The 23971-nt window shown below is 40.0% G+C and overlaps 1 protein-coding gene and 2 long non-coding RNA genes across 8 annotated transcripts in view; 2 read left to right on the forward strand and 1 right to left on the reverse strand.

The window, feature by feature from the left end:
* Positions 1-23971, forward strand: part of LOC106035612 (uncharacterized) — an 81540-nt gene that overhangs the window by 32293 nt on the left and 25276 nt on the right. The gene's annotated exons all lie outside the window — the stretch shown is intronic.
* The window catches only part of ANKRD55 (ankyrin repeat domain 55), a 51014-nt gene that overhangs the window by 1386 nt on the left and 25657 nt on the right, over positions 1-23971 (reverse strand). The window contains exons 7-10 of one of the 2 annotated variants that reach the window (XM_013180512.3): positions 15917-16101; positions 14085-14252; positions 11994-12652; positions 6113-6214 (exon numbers count right to left, since the gene is read on the reverse strand). In XM_013180512.3, the coding sequence (XP_013035966.1) occupies positions 6113-6214; positions 11994-12652; positions 14085-14252; positions 15917-16101 (1114 nt within the window). Of the gene's footprint in view, positions 1-6112; positions 6215-11993; positions 12656-14084; positions 14253-15916; positions 16102-23971 lie in introns of both variants that reach the window. The other variant, XM_013180513.3, reaches the window with a different exon arrangement.
* LOC125180280 (uncharacterized) lies at positions 16100-23620 on the forward strand. Its single transcript, XR_007158619.2, has 2 exons — positions 16100-16224; positions 17823-23620. It is a non-coding gene; the product is annotated as an uncharacterized lncRNA (long non-coding RNA).

Consider the following 23971-nt stretch of genomic DNA (forward strand, 5'->3'; position numbering starts at 1 on the left):
TGTTGCATGTCTTGTGCTTGTCAACAGCCTTGTGAGAAACTGAGGATTTAGAGCACCCTTAACCTCCACCTCACAACCAGCAGTGTAACAGTGTTTGTGCTTTAGGGTTAGTACAGTTCTGTGCCTTCTCTAAAGAAGCTTGTCCTCAACCTCTTTCAGTCAGGCAACTCGTTAACTAATCACACAAGTTTTTAAAAGGAGGACTCAAAACCTTAATTATAGACCTCTTTATCTCTGCCTTAGACTTTATTGTGGATTACACTAGACTCTATTGATTTTATTCACCATTTTATTCACACGCTCTTTGCCTTGGCCAAACTTTTTTTTATTAGCAATTTATTTATTTATTTATTTATTTATTTTCAGTCTAGCCATGTCAGGGATTCCCAACAAGAGTTAACACCTATTTTGGTTACAGATCCTTCCTCATTATCCTTCACATTCGTTTTTCCTTGGTTGCAGTCTCAATCCATCTGCAATTTCCTTCCATCTGCACCTATCACGATGAATATACAGTATCAACATTTGTGTCTGAAATGTTTCATGCTACTAGTCATGGCAGCCTCCAGAAGGTTATTTGGATTTTCTGCCCATTTTGATAGCTTTTCCTTTGAAATTAGCCACAAGTGCTTCCTAGTGGTTAGGTATTAAAAGCCATTCTCTGATTGGTGTCATGCTGGTGTCCTTGTTCTTTGCATGCAGAAAGAATTCTGCAATAAAGTACTCTGCTCAAAAGGTGACTTTCTCAGCCAGGTGTTATCATTTCATTTCCTAGTTAACCTCATTGAAAACCTGAGTATTCTTGTTTACATTTTTCCCAGCAGACCCTTTGATTATTCCTTTTTCATAGTGAGAAATTTTCCTGGTGCAAATTGAGAGAAATTCTACACAAATTAGGAATGGAGAAAAGTATCCTCTCTTAATGCTATGAAAATCATGTGTAATTTCAGAAAAACATCTGAAGCTAATCTAGACTTTTACTGTTTGAATAGAGAATATCATGATAAATAAACTCATTCTTATTAGAAATAACAGGCCAAATAATCAATTGGTATGAACTGAGTAAGTACTGCAGTCAATGCGTCTGTAATAAGCTGGACCTTGCAAGTGAATTTTAATCTCAAAAAAAAAAAAAAAAAATCCCCCCAGACAAACTAAACATTAAACACACTTGAGGAACTTATAGACAGAATAGTGGGTAGAGTGTCTTGAAGGCTGTAGATTAAAAAGACAGAAAAAAAGAGGTCTTCGGGATTTCAGATATATTAACCTAACTTTCATACATAAAAACCTGTCTGTGCTGGTGTTTCTCAGACGTGAGTCTTTGAACATATGAAGTCAATCTTCTCACTGTTCATCAAACAACATCAAAAAGAGTTACTTGAGGTGTAATTATTTCCTGGACAACAGGTTTACAGTGCAAAATGACATTGATAAACTGGAGAAATGGTAAGAAATTGAGATAATGAAATTCAGCAAAACAACATGCAAACTACTATACTTAGGACAAACAAATGAAGAAAGAAAAAAAAAACACAATCCAAGCCACCAAAAGTACACATGAAAAATGGGAAATAGCTGGCTGGGTCAGCAACAGTAGTACAGCTAACTGGGGATACAGTCTGTGCCCAAGTCGGAAATAAAACTGCAAAGTTTCAAACAGAAACCCCACAGCTTCTGTGCCACAGTAAAGCAGAAGCACAACAGTTTTGTCATGCAAGCGCTTCAGTGCTAGTAGATTTACCTAGTGTATAATTAAGGAGTCAGAAATTTGTCCTGTTGAACACAAATGAACCTCTCTAATGTCTTTAGTGGGCCGTAGATGAGTTTTGTAGACGTGTATTTTTTCACTATATTCATTGTGACAGAGGCTGGAGTTCTCCTTGCCATCTTCCTCTGTACTACATGCCATAGACGCATTTCAGCTTTCTTTATTTACTTATCAGGGGTGGCAATTCTCTAAGACTCACCAGATGTCTATCAGGGGCAGAGCAGAATCTTCACAGAGAGGATTTAAAAATTTGGAAGATTTTTTTCTTTTCAGGCTGATTTCAGTACAATTCAAATTGTGATGGCCAGACCAGGCAGTATTGTACCAGAACTCCTTGTCCCTTGTCAATTTAATGTAATTCACTGATTATGTTCAAGGTTCATTTGTGTTCAGAAGTTCAGGAAATGGTTTAGTTGTTGCTTCCAACAGCAACAAAAAAGCACCATTAATAATTTGCTTCAGTTTATATTTTTTTTTGCGTGAATCAGGGGTAAGTACAATATATTAGCCTATATCTTTTCTGGCACATGATTAAAATGCTTTGTGTTCACAAAATTTTGGCATGAAAGCCAAAAGCGTACTGAGAGGGCCAGTTGTTTCTCTCTTTGGGGCATAGGCATATGTTCATGCATTCAAAGTTTACACCTGTGTGAAACATCTCCAGAACACTTTATGTACTAGATAAGCCCTTAATGGTGGGTTTAAGTAGGGTGTAAGCAGTTTAGCTTGATTTCATCTCCATGCCATCACAAACCCATACTCCTTGAAAGAAGGAGAAAACATCAGCCAGACATCCATACTGCCCACATACTATACTCAGGACCTTTGGTTTAGGATGTTCTGTAAGAATCTCAGGACTGGGACAAAGATGACTTTGAAATAATACATTATTATTTGTACTGAAACACAGGAGTTTGGATGCAGCACTGGCGTCTGTGAGAGACAGAACCCTTCAGGCAGGTTGCTTTACATCCAGGAGCTATATAAAACAAAAGCACCACTTTGTGTTCATATTTGTGTTCAGAGGGCAGAGTTGGTTACCCAAAAGAGAGTGATGCTGTAAGACCTACTAATTCAGTGAGCCTTTTTCGCTCAGCAGTGACTCCTGAGCAGTTGCTGTAAACTGCAGAGACCAGAATACTGCTGTCAGGGAAGCACTGCCAAAATATTATGTGCAACCCAGAAGAGGGGATGGTCTTAGACTCCCTCCCCTAACATGGATCATGGATCCCTAATGCATGGATTATGGTGACCCTCTGCAGAGAGGAGGGTGCTTCATGGAATCCTTTACTGTTAACTTGGGAAAGGAGAAATTTCCAGTCATGATAAATAAAGGCAAAAGTGACTATTGATCCCCAGAAACTGTTGTTAAACGACCTGCAGAAATAGATCTTTTTTTTGTTTTGCTCAACAAGTAATAACCCCAGTGTGGCTTCAGACCTTCTGTGCCACATGAAGAAGTGAGAACAGCAGAGAGTTCTCTCGAATTTCCATATTTGCTTGGAAAATGATTCTGGCACTGTGTGAGTGGTGTGTGATGGCTGTGAGTTTGCTATCCAGGGGTTCTTGGGAGAGTTGCACGATGAAGTAGGAGGGGTGTTTGAGTGGAGGAGCAGCAGCACGCAGCATAACAGAGATGCCAGGTCATGAAAAGGCTACTCACGAAGACATTTGATGTACCCCTTTGGCCCTGGGAACATCTGGAGTGTGAGAGTTTATAAACTATGTTTTAAAGTTATTGAAGTATTCTTTTCCTAAGCTACCATATCATTCCTATTATCTTCCTCCTAACCTGTATCTTTAAATATTTTTACTTGGAGGTGAAAGCATCTCTTCCTTTTTTTTTTTTTTTTCCATTGCCCTTCCTTTTCTGGGAGATGTTTCTTCTTTTTGTTTATTTCTGACAAGTTTCAGTTCTCTCTCTAATTTATGCTTATTTTATCTTTCCAACTCCGTGGTTGCCTTTTTTTTTTTTTTTTTTTCTCTCCACTGGTTTTGTTGCATGTATTTAGCACACATCTAGTGTAACAAAAGAAAATATTAGAAAAACAAAAATGTTTGTACTCAAACTTCTTTGCTGGAACCATATGCCTGAGTAACGGCTGTGTCTGGAACAGTAATATTTTTAGGGCTGGATGGTGACTGAAATCTTGGCTCTGAAACAGTTACTTGGAAAGCTCCAGGATGAAATGTGTCATTTGTATTAACAAAGAAGAAACGTAATCTATTTTGCAAATAACTTTCCTTTTCGTTTATTAGCTTGAACTGATGTTCAAGCAGTAATGACACCTGGATAAATGTGCTATGTTAGTTCATTACAAGATGATTATGAACTATAATAGTTATATCTCATTTGTAGAGTACTTTTTTTTTTTCTTTTTTTTTGGCATGAGACTAGAACTAAAATCCTTGTTGTCTGTGTGAATTTCTGCAAAAACATCAGTGATTATGAAATCTATTTTTTTTTTTTTTAGGATTTTGCTTACAACTATGTTAAATAGAAAACATAAGGAATGTTAATAGAAAGCTTGAAAACAAAAAGAAGATTTGGAGCTGGGGTTTTCAAAGCAGTTAGAAGATTTTCCTTCTCCTGAGGAGGCAGGCAATACCACCTCAGTATTCTGCATATTCTTCTTCTTCCTTTCTCACTTACTGTGCAGCAGCAGTGGAGGATTCTGCATTTCCCCTACCCAGTCTGATGTTCCCTATAAAGCTACCTCTGCTGTTTCATTTTTAGTAATGTTTTCATAGCTGCAGAATGGCTTCAGAAGCTCAGATCATAGGAGGCAAAGAATCTTTAGCTCTGAAATTTCAATGCTTTAGGACCTGGCTGATCTGCAGGATGGCAAATAGCAAACTGAAAATCCTTGTTCAAAATACATGGAGGGATTTGGACTTAGTGGAGCACAAGAGTGTGAGGGCAGGACACTGCCAGGAGTAGTGTTTGTATGTGAAATTTATATGTGCATCCTGCCTGGGACACTCACTAAGTCTTGACAATCCTCCTGGGCTGTTGGAGCAGGGTGAGGCTTTACCTGCCCTTTGGGATCTTGCTTCTTACTGCCTTGAGAATGAGGACCTGGCTGATAGTGCAGAAGAAAAAGGCTGATGCTCTCTTAGTCCCTTTATTTTAGCTCCCAAAACAGTTTGTGCTAGAATGAGAGAAGCGAATGGTTCCCATCCTTGTGTAAGAGCTGGTCCAGCTGCTGTGCTTAGGACAGAGTGAGGTCTGTCTTGAAAATCATCAAGGATCATCTGTTTCAGAAACCTGATAACCTCAATCTTATCCTCTTTCCTCTAATATTCATTAGCAAAAGGATGAAAAAATCAGTGTCTGTTATGATATTTTTCATGCTGTTTGTAGAAGAGTCATTCCTTATCCTGGCTTTCATCTCACATATCCAGCCTTTCTCCGGTGTGCAGTTTTGAGGATGTTGTCATCCATCTCCAGTGACTCCTTACATAGTGCAAGTCACCATGGTAGATCATGTCGTACCCCCTGTGAAATAGCATCCACAAACCTTTCTGAGAGTGAAAAATCCCATATCTATGAGAATTCCAGCCTCTGCTCTGGAAAACAAATGTAACACCAGACTCTCCTCTCTGCTGATTTAGATCATATCTGTTAGATCAGCTCTGTGGAACTCACTGGAGAAAAGGGCTGAGATCAGCAGCACAAAGTCCAGCTGGAGGTGGGCCAGTTACTACTGAGATACCCCTGGATCTGATACCACGGCCAGTACTGCTTAACATCTTCATTAATGACTTGGATGATGACACAGAGTGCGTGCACAGCAACTCTGCAAACAGTCAAAATCTGGGAGAGTGGCTGATACCGAGGATGGAAGTGCTGCCATTCAGAGGGACCTGGAAAGGCTGTTGAAATGAACTGACAAGACTCATGATATATTCAATAAAGGGAAATGCAAAATCCTGGACCTGGGGAGGAGTAACACCCTACACCAATACATATAAATGCCTGACTGGGGAAAGTAAAGAGGGGGGCCAGGATCTTCTCAGAGGTAACCTATGAAGGCAAAAGAGTCAGTGGGCACAAACTGAAATACAGAGACTTCTACTTCAACATAAGAAGAAACTTTTTACTTTGGGGGTAGTCAAACACTGGAACAAGTTGCCTGGAGTGGTTGTGCTGTCCCATCTTTGGAGATACTCAAAACCTATGTGGTCCTGAGCAACCTGCTGCAGGTGGCCCTGCTGTGGGCAGGGGCTTGGACTGAACAATCTCCCGTGGTGCCTTCCAAGAAACCTCCCTCAAGCACTCAGCTGCCACTTATGGAGGCACACAGTATGATACCGTAGACGAGACTTGGTTGTACTTACTTTTTTGAGCACAGTGGTTAGATATAGGAGCTAGGCTGTTCCGTACTGGAGAAAGATCTTTTATTTTGGGTTGGCCTATGGACTTCTGTTGAAAGTTTTTACCTGTGGAAGAAAAAGATAGTCTATTATTGTGAGAAAATAGTTGTAAATAATAAGATGCACAGTAGATCTCCGGTTTCTAGAAAAAAAAAAGAAATAGTATTTCTCAGTGATATGTAATAATAAGAAAGCAATGATTGAAAAAAGCTCTTTACATATTTAAAAGAATGACTGATTTAGTATAACTTCTGTGCGTACACTTGCTCTCATATAATATTGTAATTGGTGTTCAAACAGACATGTTCCAGCAGCCAGGTCCACATAAGAATATTTGGACACTAGATTTGAAAAAATGTTCAATTAGACAGATTTGATTTGAGAATAAAATTTTAGAATCCTAGAATCAGAGAATGGTTTGGGTTGGAAGAGACCTTTAAAGATCACCCAGTTCCAACCTCTTCTGCTTGAGCAGGGACACTTCCCACCAGACCAGGTTGCTCTAAGCCCCATCCAGCCTGGCCTTGAGCACCTCCAGGGATGGGGCATCCACAGCTTCTCTGGGCAGCCTGCCCCAGTGCCTCACCACCTCTGAGTGAAAGCTTTAGTTCAAAAACTTTTCTAATATTGTCTCTGCCTTTCCAAGCACTAGAACACAGAGTTCAACTCCTGGTTGGAAAATCAGGCTAGACGAGGTCTGTCAGCAGATGAGTTTTGAGAGGGTTTTGCTGCAGATGAAATATAGCAGAACTGATACAAACTGATAAGGATTCTTATTAAACTATGTTTCTGGCAATTTGCTTTTACCAAGAATAGACACTAGAAAATGAAAGGTTGATGTTCGAACTGTGGCATTTTACTGGCTTAGACCAAAGTTGACTTTGGTGTTAAAATAGACGATGTGTTAGGTGATATAGTGCATTTCACTACAGAAACACCACATCAAATGTTATTAAAAAAGTAGAAACTCAAAATCCAAACCAACATTTTCCCCAGATCCTTTCTCTGACTTGATCATATTCTGTGATGTTGGCGTCCCTCAGATTTTTCTTTTTTGTTATCCCCAGTAATGTTGGTTAATGTTAGTTAGTTAACGTTATCCCCAGATCTGAGGTGATCCATGTAAGGAGCCTTGAGATGTCTTCCCAAACCGTTGCTTGCCCAGCATGGCATTGCAACACAGCTCATTGCAGAACAAGCATATGCTCTGTTCGCATGCAGAGACGAGGGGAGGCACAGGCTGGATCTAGTAGAACATGTTAAGCAATAACAAGAAATGAAATGATATAAATTGCTTTGATGGCTTTGTGGTTGGTACTTGAATACATCTGTGTATTACTGGTCTGTACAAGCTAAACCTATAGAAAAGCAGTTACAGAACAGTTTCCTAGAAGTAATTACTGTAGTAATTGTCAAGACTGCTGTACAAACGTTACTAGCTAAATGGTTTCTGTGTGAAAAGAGCTAAGTTGGTGTATACCAGTTAAAACCCACACAGAGCAGTGCATTCTTCACCTTGGCATGGAACAAGATCCTGGTCCAAAGCCTACAGCAGCTGATAGACATTGGATCATTCTTTTGGTTCCCATGGGTAAAGCTAATGTGTATTGAGCTAAAGCACGAAGAGTCTGTTATGGATGAGCTGCGTCTAAAACAAACAGACTTTGTTCTCCTTTTCCCATGTTTTACTCTTTATTTAGTCTTTAATATCTCTCCAAGGTAATCACCAGGTGTGTGTAAAGGTTGGTAAATGTCTTCTACACATATTGCATCCTCTGTGCACAAAGAAATAATTATATTGATTCCAAAATAGAAGAAAATCAAGCCAGCTGCTCCCATTAGCAATTCAAGTTGCATTGGTTTTATTGTGATGCTTACGCTGAGCACTAATGCCTTATTATGTATGTACCATTATGGCCTTGATGAGGGTATGTTGTTTTTTTCTATCAAGAGATATGTTTATTTCATAAATGGGGTTATCTGGCAGCAAAACAAAAGTACAAAGCATAATCATATTTGCGAGGCTGATATGAATGCTTGGAAAAAAACCTTGTCTACAGGTTCTGGCATCAAGTGGAACTATTCCTCTGTTCTTCCTTTCTATATGCTTTACATAATATCAGAGAAGAAAAGGATTTTTCTTTCTGTAAGACATCATCTTTGTCACTCCTGAGGGCATATTTATGATGGCATATGAAATGGAAAAGAAGCAATTTCTAATTTCTTGATTGTAAAATGCAGGACTGTTCACGTTTTGTTTACTGACTTTTTTTTTTTTTTTGCAGTTTGATCTCTCATTTTCCTTCGTGTTTGGATACACATTTGCATTATAATTTTGTTTATTTGTTTGTTTTGTGGAAAAGCACTGATGTTATGGTGAATGTCTCGCTGTAAATCAGTTCTTCACTTTGAGTAAGAAACAGCCACATTGATCAGCTTTGCTCTACTCTTTCCTGACATGAACTGTTTCCCTTTTGACTATACCATACTGCTTACGCCAACAGATGAGTAATAAGAGCCTTCCTTTTAATGTTACCTATTCAAACAACTAGAAATTACTGGACTGCTGTACAAACCTATTAAAAAGTATTGTGTTAGACCTGACAGGTTAGTAATCTACAGGATGAATGGGTGATAGAGGGAGGCTCCATCTGGTTAGAGGGTGATAACAGCTGCCTTTTTGTTTGAGACAGCCCTGCTTTGTCCATGTTATGAGGAATTTCTTCATTTATACCATTTTCCCAATGAAAAGTAGGTGGCAGTGCATTTTGCAAAAAGAGATGATTGCAAAGGTCACAAATGCAAAACGTTTCAGATTGTGGATGCCAGCTCAGCCCTGTGGCTGGCAAGGACTCCTCCTGCAATATTGGCAGTCATTTTTGGTACAGTCCATCTCTGTTCAACTCAGCAGAGAGTAAGACAAAGCAGTTATTCTGAGATAAACCGGTGGTGTGATAGGTGAGTCTCACTCCTACCCACAGCAACCTCTTCCCTCTGAATAAGTGTTAGGGCTTGGCTAGTAAATTGACTCATCTTTCATTTCCAGGAGCGCAGAAAACAGAACAAAAAAACTCTAGAAATCCCCATCGATATGCCAGCTGCCCTGATAGCAGTAAGTACAAAAAGTAGCTCTGACTTTAATAAAAGGCGTGGTCATGCAAGACAATCAACACCGTGTGTTAGCTGAGAAAATATTTTTCAAATCGAGCTCCCCTAGTTTATCGATACCCACAATCCTGTCTCGGATGTTCAGCGATTCGAAAACTACATGCAGCCCCCACAGCCACGCCTGGAGAAACTGAGTATTAACACTTCAGTGTCCACCAAAGACCAGATGCTGTTTTCCCCCTCAGCTAGGCCTCCTGCAGAAAAAAAGCAACGAGGAAATGTCTTTCTGAGAGCGCCGCCTGCGCGGTGCTGCTGGCTGGGTTGGAGCCAGGGCACGGTTTGCTTCTGATCCCTGCAAGTCGTGCAGGCACAGCACTTCTGTGCGCTGGAGACCTGCAGGCCCTGAAGCTCATACAGTAAATGCAGTTCTAATTCACTGCAAGGCAGGTGGCTTTAATTATGGGGCAGACGGATTTAAACCACACACATGAGCATGAAAAGGGATAAGCTGTTCTTTTTAGCATGAGAAAATGTTAGACGGTATCTGGGTTGTGCAATGTATTCCTGCCAGACACTCTCTGCCTCCTTACATGCTTTTGTTCCACTCACTTCAATGGAAGTCCTTTATGCCGGCTAAAGGAATTTTTTGTTGTTGGAAAGTTTTGTTAAAGGGAGCAGGTACACAGAGAGCTGGGCTTGCAGCAGTCTCAGGCTTTTTTCCTCTGAGTAGATAATAAACTGCCAGAGCTCTGTTCTTCCTCTGGACACAGAAAGATAGCTCCCATTGCAATGATTAGAAGATTTCCTGTAATTGATGTGATTTTCCCTTGTTCATGCATGTAGACTGCTGTTCCTCTACTGAGTCCTAGTGCAAATGATGGAGCACTGAGTGGATGCACACGGTCTGTTCTCAGTCAGTTTCCTGTTTTTTTTTTTGGTAATAGGATGTTGTTTCCCATCAAAATGGGTGGGATGGTACTTTCCCATCAAAAGTATTCATAGGCTAGCTAATTCCACCAAGAAGTATTCCCCCATAGTCATCCTCTGGTTTGGTTTATCCAGTTTTAGTTCATTCCTCCTTCTGCTGAACAAACAAAAGATCTCAAACACCTCAGCCTCACTGGGCCCTATTATATTTAGGCTGTAAGGAAGCCCTGCAGGTTTTCTCATCTTCCACATGTGAGATGAACCTTGCAGAGTTCAGTGTAGAACGAATAATGGTGGAGCAATCCTTGATAGCTATGTGGAGTTTGAGGTTTATATGGTTGAGTGAACAGCTGAAGACCACATAGTAAAAAGTAGTTACACCTACAGACCAGGTCTATCGAGTTTTCAGGAACTTGGCCTGATGTTCAGGAAGTGGAACTTTTTGAATAGCTCCTTTTTATGCTGCAAAACTATTTCTAGCCTTTATTTGCACAATGTAAAATCACCTGTCATTCTGAAATTGCCTTACCTACTCTCATTATTAGAGAAGTGAATAAAGATTTACTGTTGTACATCTCTCTTTGCTTAGGAGTTACCACAGCTTGCAGTGCCATGCAGAGTTCAGTAGCGACCTGACCTAACTGAGGGTTCCTCTTGGAGAGGGTTTCTGTTCACTCCTCTTTCTGCTGGAAGATAATGGCTCATGCCTGTTGAGGGGAGGTTAGATTAATTTATTGTATATTGTTTACTCCTTGTAATGGTGTACTCGTAGGTTTGGCAATTGCTTTTGCTTGCTTCATTTTCAGCTGGATATTACAGCGGTTGGAAGGCATGCTAGATATGTTTAATTTTGGCATGAGACTAATCCCAAAGGTGATGAAGTTGGAGACTGATATGTTAAAGTGAACTCCAGTGTACAGGCCATCCAGCCAGATTCATTTAAACATGGATGAGAGTCAAAATACTAGATCCCAAATCTTGCCAAACCCTGGTTTTGAGTTTACTTCAGAATTCTGATACTCTACTTCATTATTGTTACACTTCAGTTTCCAAACCACAGCATAAAGGCATTTACGCTCTCTGCAAATTTAGCAACCTGAATTCAGCCATGGAAAAAACCTCAGCACAGCACATGAAACCAAAGAGCTGGCACTTGGGGCTGGGAGAGTGGGAAGGGGTGATACTACGGTCTGGAGTCAGGTAAGTCCACGTGTGCTGTGCTGGATGGCTCCGCACCATGCTCATTTCCTCGTGCAGAGATACACCGACTTTACCAGAAGTAACTCTAAACAGAGTTAAAGACCTGAATGCAGTACTTCTCCCTTACACATCTGGTTCTAGGGTTAAATGAAGACAGAAGGCAATGGGCATGGCAGTAGGTATTAACTTTCAATTCACAGAACATGTATGTGATCTGGAGGCACTTACCTTGCTCAGGTACCATACTTGTCTCCTAACTACCTTTATTTTTGCTGCTAGGCCTAATCAGATCTCTGATTCTCATATTTAGAACTCTAATGTCTACTCACAACTCTGATTTCCCACACCTTAGCTTCTTGCTTCAGCTGTCAGCTCATGTCCTGACGTACAATATCTGCAATTGCTACTGCTTAGAATAATAGAATATCCTGAGTTTCAGGGGACCACAAAGATCATTGAGTCCAGCTGCTGGACTTACAAAGAAAATAAACTGAAAAAAGATATTAAAGAAGTAGAATCATCATGGGGCAGATTTACCTATCTTTTCTTACTCAGCTTGCCACATCAGCAGAGATTGTAGGATATGGGAGATAGAGAAGAAAGAAATTACCTGATGGAGAACTGGGGAGTGAGGGAAGGCGGGGAGGGCACAAAAGCACATGGTGAGATCTATCAGAGTTTACGCCATTTATCATTTTGTCTGCAGGAGTTCTAGGACAGACTTTGTAGGAGTGTATTTGGTTAGAGTCTGTGTTCCAGGGGTTGTCCAGCAAAGCCTGGCAGCTGCTTCTGTGATCCAGCAAGTCATGTTCACTCCTACTCTTTTGAGACCTGTGTGCAAAATGGTGGGTGCTGGTGCTGGAGGAGATGCTTGAAGCTGTGCTCTGGGAAACAGTGAGGAAGGAATTGCCCACCGTGATTGGGGGGAGGCTCTGGGTTCGGATGGGCAGAAGTCCATGACAGTCTGGAGGCTTCTGTTCTGGTATGAGGTACTTTGTGTCTGTGCTCCTTCTTTTGAAGTCAGTTGTGGTCACACACTCATCCGGGATGTCTTTGTAGTTTGTGTCCATGATGCAGTCAAAAGTGGTGATGATGTCATCTACTTCCGAAGTCTCTTCTGTAGGATATTTGTCTCTGCTTCTGTCTTTCTGATTGGTTTTCTGGTCCTCTTTCTTCTTTTTGCAGAAGATATTGTTCAGCATACTGAATCTTCCTTCTTTCTTTAGGAGTCTATTGTTTGGAGAGGGAAACTGATGAACCAGCTCAGATCTACTGAAAGTACAAATCAAAATGTGGTGCCATTACTCAGCAAAGAATGAAATAAACACTGCCTGTGTTAGACCACGAAATGGGGTACATAGTGTTCAGATACATTTTTAGGGGTGGCTCACAGAGGGAGAAAATGAGGGCTCCAAATTTATAATTAACAAAGACTGAAAATGATACTGCACTACTTCACTCTTTCTGGTGGGGTTCATTGCATTACACCTATCTTAAAGCAGGCTCAGTGCAGCTATCAGGAAAAAAAAACAACAAACTTTTCTGGCTTCAGTATCTACCAGCTGTAGAATCATTATTCTTAATAGTGAGACAAGATCCAATAACAACAAGAAGAACACACAGGGATCTTTAAAACCAAGTAGTCTTTGTATTATGTCATATTAGGAAAATGATATTTCCAACAGCACAGTCATTCAGTCATTGCTAACACTGTGAGAAAGACACTACTTCACATTTCTTTTCCTTTCCTTTTCTTTCCTTGCCTTTTTTTTTTTTTTTTTTGGAGGTCACCAACCCGTGTATTGAACAGGCCTGGCACAGTTTCAGAAGACCTATCAAGATAATTACCTACAGCAGTGTTGCTGTAGTGGTTTTTAGATGAGATTTTGACTAATCAACTTTGCAGACCTACTCAGGCGGAGTGCAGTGCAGTAGTAGTAGGAGGAGATGTAACACTACCCGTGTCTCACCATTTGTAACACAGGAAATAACACTGCCTGCTGACTGGAAAGGAGGGGCAAGCACAAAGAAATGTGATGATAAATGTCTTTGTAAGTGTGTGCTCGTATACCAAAGTTGAAGAACTGAAATGAATTAAATGACAGCTGGTGAAACCTGAGAAATATGAAGAGAGAGGAAGATCATAAGCAATGGTAAAAGAATTATATTTTTTAACAGAAAAAAAATCAGGATAAGAAGAGATAATTGGAGTAGAGAACTGAAGTAGACTAAGAAAATAATCCCAAGCCCTTACCCTGAACATGAAAATTTAAAATTTATTTTACTATCTGTCTGGCAAAACTTCTTTTTTTTTCAATCTATCTCTCTGTCTGATTACATGAATACACAGCCAGTGTGCAGAGATTTCAGAAAAGTAAAGGGCATATATCTAAAGGCCAAAAGATAAATCTAAAGGCTGTAAGATAGATTTTGTGCACAAAGGTGTCTGAGCAATAGCTATACCCACACTGTCTTGGTTCAGAACCCTCTGCTGGCTGGCACACTAGCACTGTAACCACAGTGATGAGTCTTCAGTAGATGACTAATTCTAACATTGCTATCTTGGTGGAAAATTTGGGTTCAGTATTGCATATGAATTGAGCCATCACACAGGACTCAAACCCTTCAGCAGCATACAGAAAGTAATGAATTTATTTTCTAGTCAGTGCTAACATGAGCAAAGTGTGAACTTTTCCTTTACCTGCTCTCCTGAGACAGCAGCTTGATGCACGCTGTGTGACCACAGTACATTGCATATGTCAGAGGAGTGTTTTCATTGATGTCTCGAGGGCTGCTGTCTATCCCCAGCTCTAGTAGTGTCTGCACACAGTCAGCTTTCCCTGCTGCTGCAGCCCAGTGCAAAGGCGTCCTAGGGAAAATGGGAGAATATCATTAAAATAAATTAATCAATGTGCTATTGAAACTATTATTGACACAACGAGGTATGCTCCTATGCTATTTGTCCAGATTCACAACATCCATTTTAAGGAATTCTTCAGCAATTTATCCCACATTGATGTAGTTCCCAGTAGTAGGAATAAAACCATAGACCAGCATCTGTCTATGTGCATCTACTTGGCTGTAATAAAGGTGGATACGGTGCTGGAGGATGCCAATGCATGCTATATAATAGTATCACTTCCGCGGCTGGAGTTGTAGAGTGGGAGAAGCTTCTGAAGTTTTCAGAGCAGAATTTGAAAAAAATCTTTGTAGTGTCCACCACAGAGGGACAAGCCCTTCTCATCTTTACAGCAAACACAATTAGCCATGGCTGGCTTATGGCTCTCCATGAAGGCAATAGGAAAAGAAGCCTCTCTAAAACTATGAGAAGGACTGGACACATCTACCAGGCTGTCATTGTCTCTGCCAATTTCTGTGTTTCTTGGTGGGCACAGACTGGACAAGGTATAACTGTCTTGAATCTAGAAGGAGAATCAAGCTGATTTTCTTATTGGCAGTGGATGCTCATCTTTGTAAACTTTTGTCCACTTTCAAAATTGTAATAATTTGCTCTTGTGAAATCTCTGAAAGCACAGAAAACACCACAAGCAAAATGTGCAAGAAGAAAGAATAAAATTGACTTTTCTGTGCCCTTTCTTGCAGTCACAGTGATTTCAGATGGGTGCAGTCAGAAACAACATAGAATGGAAAAGTACTGTGTATTTATATTTAACAGCTTATCTTTTCCCTTCTTCAAGTGTGATACCTTCTATGGAAATACCGAAGAACACGTAATAGGAGGTACTTTCTTTACTAACCTCTTAACTGTAGTAGCTCCTCCCTTCCCCCTTCTTTCCACAGAAACAGAGCCTTCTCTACTACGCTTTCCCAATGTTTAGAAACTTCTCCAGAACTCTGTTGATTTTATTTCTGTTCCATTTTATTGGATTTTTCCATGAAGAATGCTATTATTTTAAGTACCTGAAGACCTAAGCCAAGAAAACTTTGGCTTTTGCTCCACCGAGCAGGATAATCAACCCAGACTAGGCAGTTGGGTCTATTTGCATTAATTAATTTTGCAGCAAAATTCCAAGGGACGTGGGTATGGTGTGATACAGGGATTTATGATACAGGGGTTTCGTTTCCCTTGTGAGAATAGAAGGCAAAGGCTCCCCGGTCCTTTTAGGAATGCTGTGTTAGCACCTGAACAGCAACAAGGGAATGTTGCCGTGTCTTCTATGCAAATAGCAGCAGGATCACAGCTTCAAGATGTAGGATCCTGTTCTATTGTTCTGAGAAGAATGCCCATTTTGATTAAAAGAAGTTAAGTCAAGCAAAGTCCTTTCACATATAGTCTTATCATTTCCTACCAGAAACACAAAGTTAAATAACATTCCTACTAGCCAGTTATTACACTAGATGTGAGCAGGAGTGCTTTGCCGGGTTTCTGAGCAAACACGGTTCTCTGTAAGTGCAGTTCATTAACTAGGCCATGGCCTGTGAAACAGGAAACATGATTATAAAATAAACAGACCTAGTCTCAGGTTAATAGAAAGGAAGCAGCAATTTCAGTTTCAGAGTTTCCATGGTTACCTGTCATCCACATCAAGGGCCTGCAGGTTGCACTCCGGGACTTTAGCCAGCTCGCTGATAATATCACTGTAGCCTGCTGCAGCAGCAATGTGCATGCATGTTTTGCCGTTCTCATCGTCGTAGTTGATTATTGATGGTCCCTGGTAGTGGTCCAGGATGATGGAACACAGGATCCTGTTGCCACTCTGGGAAGAAGTTCAGAGAAGAAAAGCATTTTACCGTGGAGCTTACATCAAACTGCATTTTCTCTGCTGGAGAAGACTAAATACAATAACTGTATTCTGTTTTGTGTATACCAGCCTCCCCAGGTATGAAAGCCAAAAGCTTCCAATCTCCTGCTGGGAATTGGGTTTACTTTATGAATTTCCTAGCTGCAAAAATAATAAATAATGTACCACTGCAAATATCTCCAAAAGTTACAGAGTGTAAATTACTCAACAGCTTTCTCAGAAATAGTTTTCTAAGTTTTGCTAAGGCAGAGTCCGGAACAATATGAGACGATATTTTTCATAGAAATTTAACATTGGAAGGGACCTCAAAAGACTAACTCACTCCTGTAAGCCTGTCCAAGTATACGTGGAAAAGCCATACCAAACATTTGCTCAAGTGGTTCTTGAAACCACTTGCTTCTTAGCAAGTTTGCTCCAGTGCTTCAGTATCTTAATAAAAAGTTTATATTGTTTTCTAACCTGCAAGTTAAACTGAACATTTCATATCCTATCCTGGAGATAAAGTATCTATCTATCTATCTATCTATCTATCATCAATATTGTATAAACACTAGGCTGTAAAGGTCTTTCTAGATCATTAAATTCAGTCCCTGCATTCACTTGCTGCTATGTTATATCATCCCTTTCATGAGTGTACTGTGTCCATTAAAAGCAATTAGTTTTCTGTCCCCACTATTCCCTATGGATGGCAGTTCAAGAACTTGTTTGCTTTAATGATTGTATCTCTAATTTCTATTCATACACGTTTGCTCTATGTCCCTTTATTTTTGTGCCATTGTTATTATTTAGATTAAATACTTCTTTCCTCTAACTGGTATTTATTCCTCAGGTCTATTTACAGACAACCATAATATCCCTTCTGAGCCATTCTCTCGCTGCTCTAATAAATCAAGATTTTTCCAATTTTCCTTGTAAAATATACTTTCTATTTCGCTCACCTCATACTAACCTCTCTTCTTTTATGTTGTGTATCCTTGGGAAGGGGTGAGTAAAATTGTATCTGGTCATAAAGAGATATTGTTGCCAGGTTTTTGTACTAGATCTAGCTCTTCCTTGTTTCTGCTAGAAGTGCCTCGTTTGGTATGTCACAGAACAGCATTTGCCTTATTCACAGCTGTATCCCATTAGAAAAAGCTCCTAGTCATTTTAGAGTAACCCTTTACATCTAGGTACTTCTCTTCCATAGTCATTTCCGAATGCAGGGTTTCTAGTTTGTAGGAGGAACATCTATATTAGTACCCAAGTTCATGACTTAAACGATCTATGCTATTCAATTTTGTCCCATTTGTATTATTTCAGATTTCAAGGTGATCCCACTTTTCCTGTATGATACCCCCATTCTCTTCTGTTAATGCTTTCCAGATGTTGTTTTGTTTGTTTATTTGTTTTGTTATGGGCAGACTTCACCAGAAAGCCCCTGTATTTTGTGCCAAGTTATCATGAAGTATTAAGCAAGACAGATTTCAAGTCTTGTCCCTGAAGGTACATTCATTCCAGCCTCTGTTCAGCATTAATTATTATTCTTCTTGATCTTGGAAATACAACTTCCTTTTCTTCTCAGTACTTTTCCTCTTTATTTTCTAAGATGTCTACTAATTCCAAATATTTCTTTGAAAGATGGTTAGTCATCCAGCTATAACTGAAGTCTCTTCTACACATTTTTTCTCCTCTTTTAGGATGCGGATTCCTGATAAATTTTACAGCATGGACAGAAGAAATTCCATGGCCTTGGAATACGTAGGAGCCAGAGCTTCTCTGTCCAGATAATAATTCCATTAATTTAACAAGATGTGTCCCTTTGAAATCAAGAATTTTGTTTTGTATGTACTTTGTTTACTTGCCTGTTCAATGTAGAGTCTACTTATGATCATGCCAAACAAGTTTATTTTCTATGACTAGTCATGTTAAAATTGTCATTAGCTCTTCATTGTCTGAATATCTGATGAAAAAAGTGTTGATATTTATATTCAAGAATACCTAGGTCCCACGAATAATAGTTGCTTCTATTCTCCAGTTCCCATGCCAAATGTCGATGTTCTCCACACTAAAGTAATTCTGCAGTATCTTACTATTGCTGTATTAATGTTCTAATGATGCTACCATTCCTCTAACCTCATACCATCTTGCTAAATCACAATTTTACATCCTGCACCTACAGTTTCAGTCCCTTAATATTCTTGCACAACTCGTAGAATTTGCATAAGAAATTTTCCACTGTTCTTACTGGCATTTTATATATTTACAGACTGTTTTGTCTCTCACCAATATTCCATTTTCTAGACTAAACAAACCATTTCAACCTCTCTTCATGGGTCAGGTTTTTCAACCCAGTTATCATACTTGCCTTTGGCCTCCTTCCAGTTTGTCTACAGTGTTCTTCAACCATGGCACCCTAAATTACATAATTATCCAGCTGTGGCTTCAATTCTGCCATAGAGAAGGAAATTGCTACTTCCTGTACCCCACATGTATCACACTTCTGTTAATATGTCCCAGAACGATGTTTGTTTGTTTTGTATCAACACTACAATTTAAACTCCTACTCACTTCGTAACCCACTAGTCTACTACTCTTCATTTTTTGCAGACATCTGTCGCTTTTCATGGTTCTGTACACGGCGTTATTTTATTAATTTCAGTTTATCCCTACAATTTGTCAAAAACATTATGAATTTCATCATGTTCCACCAAACGTCTTCCATCATGCTTGATGCCCCTCTAATAAGGTTCTACTTTTGGGTTAAATACATTTTGCATTTTATCACTTCACTATGGAACAAATTAAAACATTCTTATGATAAGTTTCTGCAGAAGAGAAAACCTAGGAGTCCTGGTGTACTCCAAGTTGAACATGAGAAAGCAACATGCCTTTGACACTAAGAAAACTAATGGTACTCCTGGCTGCATTAGGCAAAGAATTACCAGCAGGTCAAGAGAGGTGATCCTTTTCCTTAACTCAGCCCTGGTGAGGCCACACCTGGAGGACTGTGTCCAATCCTGGGCCCCCCAGTACAAGAGAGACATGGACATAGTGCACAGGATCCAATGGAGGCCATGAAGATGATGAAGGGACTGGAGAACCTCTCACATAAAGAGAGGCTGAGAGAGCTGGGACTGCTCAGCCTGGAGAAGAGGAGGCTCAGGTGGATCTCATCAATGTCTATAAATACCTGAAGGGAGGGTGTAAAGAGGATGGATTCAGGTTCTTTACAGTGGTGCCCAGTGCCAGGACAAGGAGCAATGGGCACAAACTGGAACACAGGAGTTTCCATCCAAACATCAGGCAGCACTTCTCTACTGTGTGGGTGAGGGAGCCCTGGCACAGGTTGCCCAGATGGGTTGTGGAGTCTCCTTGTAGATCTTCAAAAGCCACCTGGACGTGGTCCTGGGCAGCCTTCTCTGGGTTTCCCTTCTTGAGCAAGGGTTGGAAAAGGTAATCTCTAGAGGTCCCTTCCAACTTAAATCATTCTGAGATTCTGTGAAGGCCCTGGTGGGACTGTCCATGAGGTGTCCACATCCAAAGAGTATTTGAGCTGTCCTGAACGTGTCACATGGGGAATATATAATGAATGATATAAGTACCCACGTTGATTTTGATTGTATTACCCTGTCATGTTCTTCCCCACTGGGACACGCTATTTTTGGACTGACTTCTGAGTCCATTATAGCAGGCTGTGCTTATACAAATTGTCCTATGAACTTCTTCGTTGTGATGGAAGTTACATGTGCTGCTCAAGGCAGAAAGGGACAAAGAACTGGACTTTTTATGATCACTCTATTCACTGCCTGCTTAACAAGCTTTCTATGCCATGTGATGAATTTTATCTTGTTGGCCCTTTTCTAGTATGTCTGTGTTTACCACATGGTATTACACTGATTTATTGGCATTCAAACATGCCGTATCCAACAGCATCTTATCTGAGGAAACAATTATAGTTTTGAAGATGTCTGTTAAGCTTCTATCCTGTTTTAAAATTCCAGTAAAGTTTTTATTTGTTTGTTTGTTTAAAGTCACCCAAAGACTATTTTAAATATTTTGAATGTTCTTCTGAAAGAAATCTGTGGCCAACTGTTCTGTGGCTTCCCAGCTCTCTCTTTTCAGGAATGCCTTCTTACCTTTATGTTCATCTTGGCTTTTTTAAATTGCACACAAAATTCTCCTGAAATGCTTACATTTCCCTTATTCTTGGATTGATAGTTTGAAGCTGAGGTCACCAAAAATGTTGTCTTCCTGTGGTAAATTTACCATGAACCCACAGTACTGTTGTTAGACTAGGATGTTCAGTGGTAAATTTACCATAGGAAAATTACATGTTTTTGTAACCTTATTACGTGTATCTCTACATTTCATCTTCTTCTTCTTCTTTTTTTTTTTTAATTTCAAAATCTTTTCATCATTGTTCTCAGAGATTAATAGTTATTTTTTGTTTTGTGTTTCTATCTCATTCTGTGGGGATCCCAGCAGTTTTCTCCCATCTCACACCCTTCAGTTTCCAGCCATTATTCATTCCCTTGATAAAACTTTCTTAGGTCACTCATTATAATAAAACTTAATTCATGAAGAAGAAATGTTCTAAAGCCTTGATCAAGGTGAGCTTGAAAAGCAAATTCTCAGTGCACTTTATGCAAGCTTTTGTTTTAAACTTGTGTCATCTCCAGACAGTGGTTAACAAATTCACAAATGTAAGGTTCATTAGCTAACACTTTCACTTGATTACAAGCCCTTTTTCTTTAGGCTGGTTAATATAAAGTCCAGCTTCTGATAGTTGCATCTCTCAGTGCTTTCAAAACAAGAAAACAATTCTTCAGGAAGTATCCACTGTACCAAATACCGTGAGGAGAATCCTGCATATTTGGGATGTTTTCCTTCTTTTGCATTATTTTATTTTTTTTCCACCTGTGTCTTCTCAATTTATCATCATCTTTGCTACAGCCTTTTTTCTTTTACCTGGACCTTGTGTATGTCCAATGGATATGTAGAACTATAGTTTTATTTGTGTAGTTTATTGTGACTTCTGCAATATTGTGCCACAACATTGCATTTTATTCTGCTAGGTCTTCATTTATACATAGTACAACATTTTCTATGTTCACTGCACTGTATAGGGGGTTATTTTTTTCCTCTTGTCAGACTACTCTGGTGAAGTAGATGTTACAATGTCAAAAAGAGAATAATCATGTGAAGGGAGTCTGCTACGCTGGCTTGTGTCTACCAGTAATGTACAGACGGGAGGGGGAGAGGAACAAGCTATGGACCACTTAACTGTTTTCAGGAAGCCCTGACAAAGTGCTTTTCTTCCAAGTGGGTGCCTCTGGAGATTATGTGGTTAGGTTATATTAGTTTGCTTATATTTCTGCTTTTTTTTTTTTTTAATGTAGTATGCAGTTTAAAGCCTTCCCATATCTATAGCTGTATTTGCTAGATAGAAATTCCCCACTAGCAGCTCTTATCTTGCTTCTTAACGTTAGCATCTCCCTTTAGGGCTGTCTGTGATTCACCATCTTCCACCTTCCCTTCTTTCAGAATTCTTGTGAACACTTGTGAATCCAAAGCTTTGTGAAGCTTTGGAAGTTGTTCCAAAGGTTGTGAATTTTGTGAAGTGTTCTTCAGAACACTTGTGAATCCAAAGCTTTGACTTTCTCTTTGATGTCTTTCTTCTCTGACTCTGAACGTCTTGCCATTTAAACATCATTTCACTACTGACTGCAGCAGCAAGCTACTCTGGGAGGTAACTTGTTTTCCTAAAGAAAAACTTTAGATCACCTAAAATTTGCAGGAGTACCTCTGGCTTCCTCCTGGAAACCATCCTTGTGCATCATGAGGTGCTGTTTGAGCTGTGTGTTACAGAATGCTGTCTCGTTTCACAATTCTTTTATCTGTCCTCATATCCCTCACAGACACACACTGTGCATTTTAATACGAAATTTACTGTAAGAACACCAAGAGAGCCCTTGAAGAAAATAAGAAATTTCTTTTTCTCCTTTGCTGAAATGAAGGCATGTGAGACATTTCAAGTATTTGTTTAGCAATCCATAGGAAAAATGTGAACAGGTAGTTTGCCTGTGGATGGCTTTCTTTTTTAACTCCAGCTGAGGTTATTACATTAGTAAATGCATCTTTCCTTTCAAAGCCACATTTTTTTTCCTTCTTGATTTAGAAGTTCAGTACTTACTGAAATCAGATGCCAGCAGTATATTATATCATTACCTCTACTGCAAGACAAGTTCAGAATTTCAACCTAGAATACATGCAAGACAAACCCAGAGTTGCATTAACAGTGGTTGGAATCAGATATTAAGATTATATGACAGCAACACATCGATATCTTGTTGTAGAGGACCATATCACTGTGAAGGAATTTTCTGTTTCAGTTGAAAGATGCAGTGCCTGATGTTTTAAACACAGAGAATATCATACTCAGGAGAGGAGACATGATGCAGCTCCTACTGCAGTGAAAAGCCTCCATAAAGCTGGCAGCTTGGGTTGCCGGGTTGAAGGGTTTTGTGCTCACGGGAGCTTTCTCTCATTGTTAAGGACTTCTGGCATCCCTCCTCTGTATCCTGGATGAGAGAAATCTCCTGAGAAACGGGAGCATGTTCACTCTGCCTCCGCTGCTGCCATGCCCTGGCTGCCATGTGGCTGTGATGGCAGTGAAGGACCAGTGCAAGAATTTGGAACACCCTGTGGTTTCTCTGGACTCAGGGGACAGAGTCAAATGGGCCCTGTGCTGAGGAAAGGAACAACCCATAATACCATCGTCAGCTTTCCTCCTGCCAGTGACACTTTGCCAAGAGTTGCCTGGAAGCAGCCCAGGCACTTCACAGGGTGTGTTTCTGATGGCAAACCAACATAAATTAACAACAACTCTACTGACGCCGTCGTAGTTACATTGGTGAGACACAGCCAGCTGACAGAGAAGCTCATTTGTCTTCTCCTAACCCTAGTGCTTCAGCCTCAGACACCCACTGAGACAGCGTCTCTTGCCGACTCAGTGCATCCCAGCTTGGCTTGAATTTGCGGTACTTTTGGAAAGAAAACATGTTGTTGTCGTACAGGATACTTTGTCCTGTGGTCCTTAGAGCACTGCCTCCACTACAACAAAGGGACAAAGTGTTCCTAATATATTTATCCTCTCAGCAACCTTGGTGGCTGTTGGAAAGAGCTACCAAGTGACAAGGACAGTCAGAGCCCTACCTGTGTGGCTATCATATGTCACTGCCTCTCTCATCCTCGCTTTGCTCAAACACAAACCTGCATGACATACTAGCCAAGTCTCTCTGAGGATTTATTTTCAGTGGGACTCTTCCATAATAACTGAGTATGATTTACTGTGTACTGTGCCTCTGACTAAAGTTACTTGGCAGGTTTCCCCTGCTAGTACATTGTTGTGAGGACTGGTCTCTGTATGAGCTGGTTTTTTATGTGCTTTGAAAAAGGGGTCTTTTTTTTTTCTTTTTTTTTTTTTTTTTTTTTTCCTGCAGTAGCATAAGGATTTATGCCTTACTGCTATCAGAGAAATGGAAATCTTTGTCTCCCAGTGCCTTTTTGTAAGGCATAGGAGATTAGGACATTTATAGATACTGAAAAAGTGTGGTGCGTGCATATTACTCATGTTCTGGCATCCACTTGCAGAGTTACACACAGACTGTGTGCTAAGAAGAGGTCTGGCAATTATCCTGTACTTACCTACAGGTTTTGCCCTAAAAAATTCCTGCTAGCCTCAGTGGGAGTTCTGCAATTGATTTCCTTAGAAATTTGATTGGCACAAATAATTACATTGTCAACAGCATGTTCGTACTTGAAGAATTTACTGTTTAACAATTAA

The sequence above is a fragment of the Anser cygnoides genome, chromosome Z (genome assembly GCF_040182565.1).
Source record: "Anser cygnoides isolate HZ-2024a breed goose chromosome Z, Taihu_goose_T2T_genome, whole genome shotgun sequence".
NCBI classification, from domain to species: Eukaryota; Metazoa; Chordata; class Aves; order Anseriformes; family Anatidae; genus Anser; species Anser cygnoides.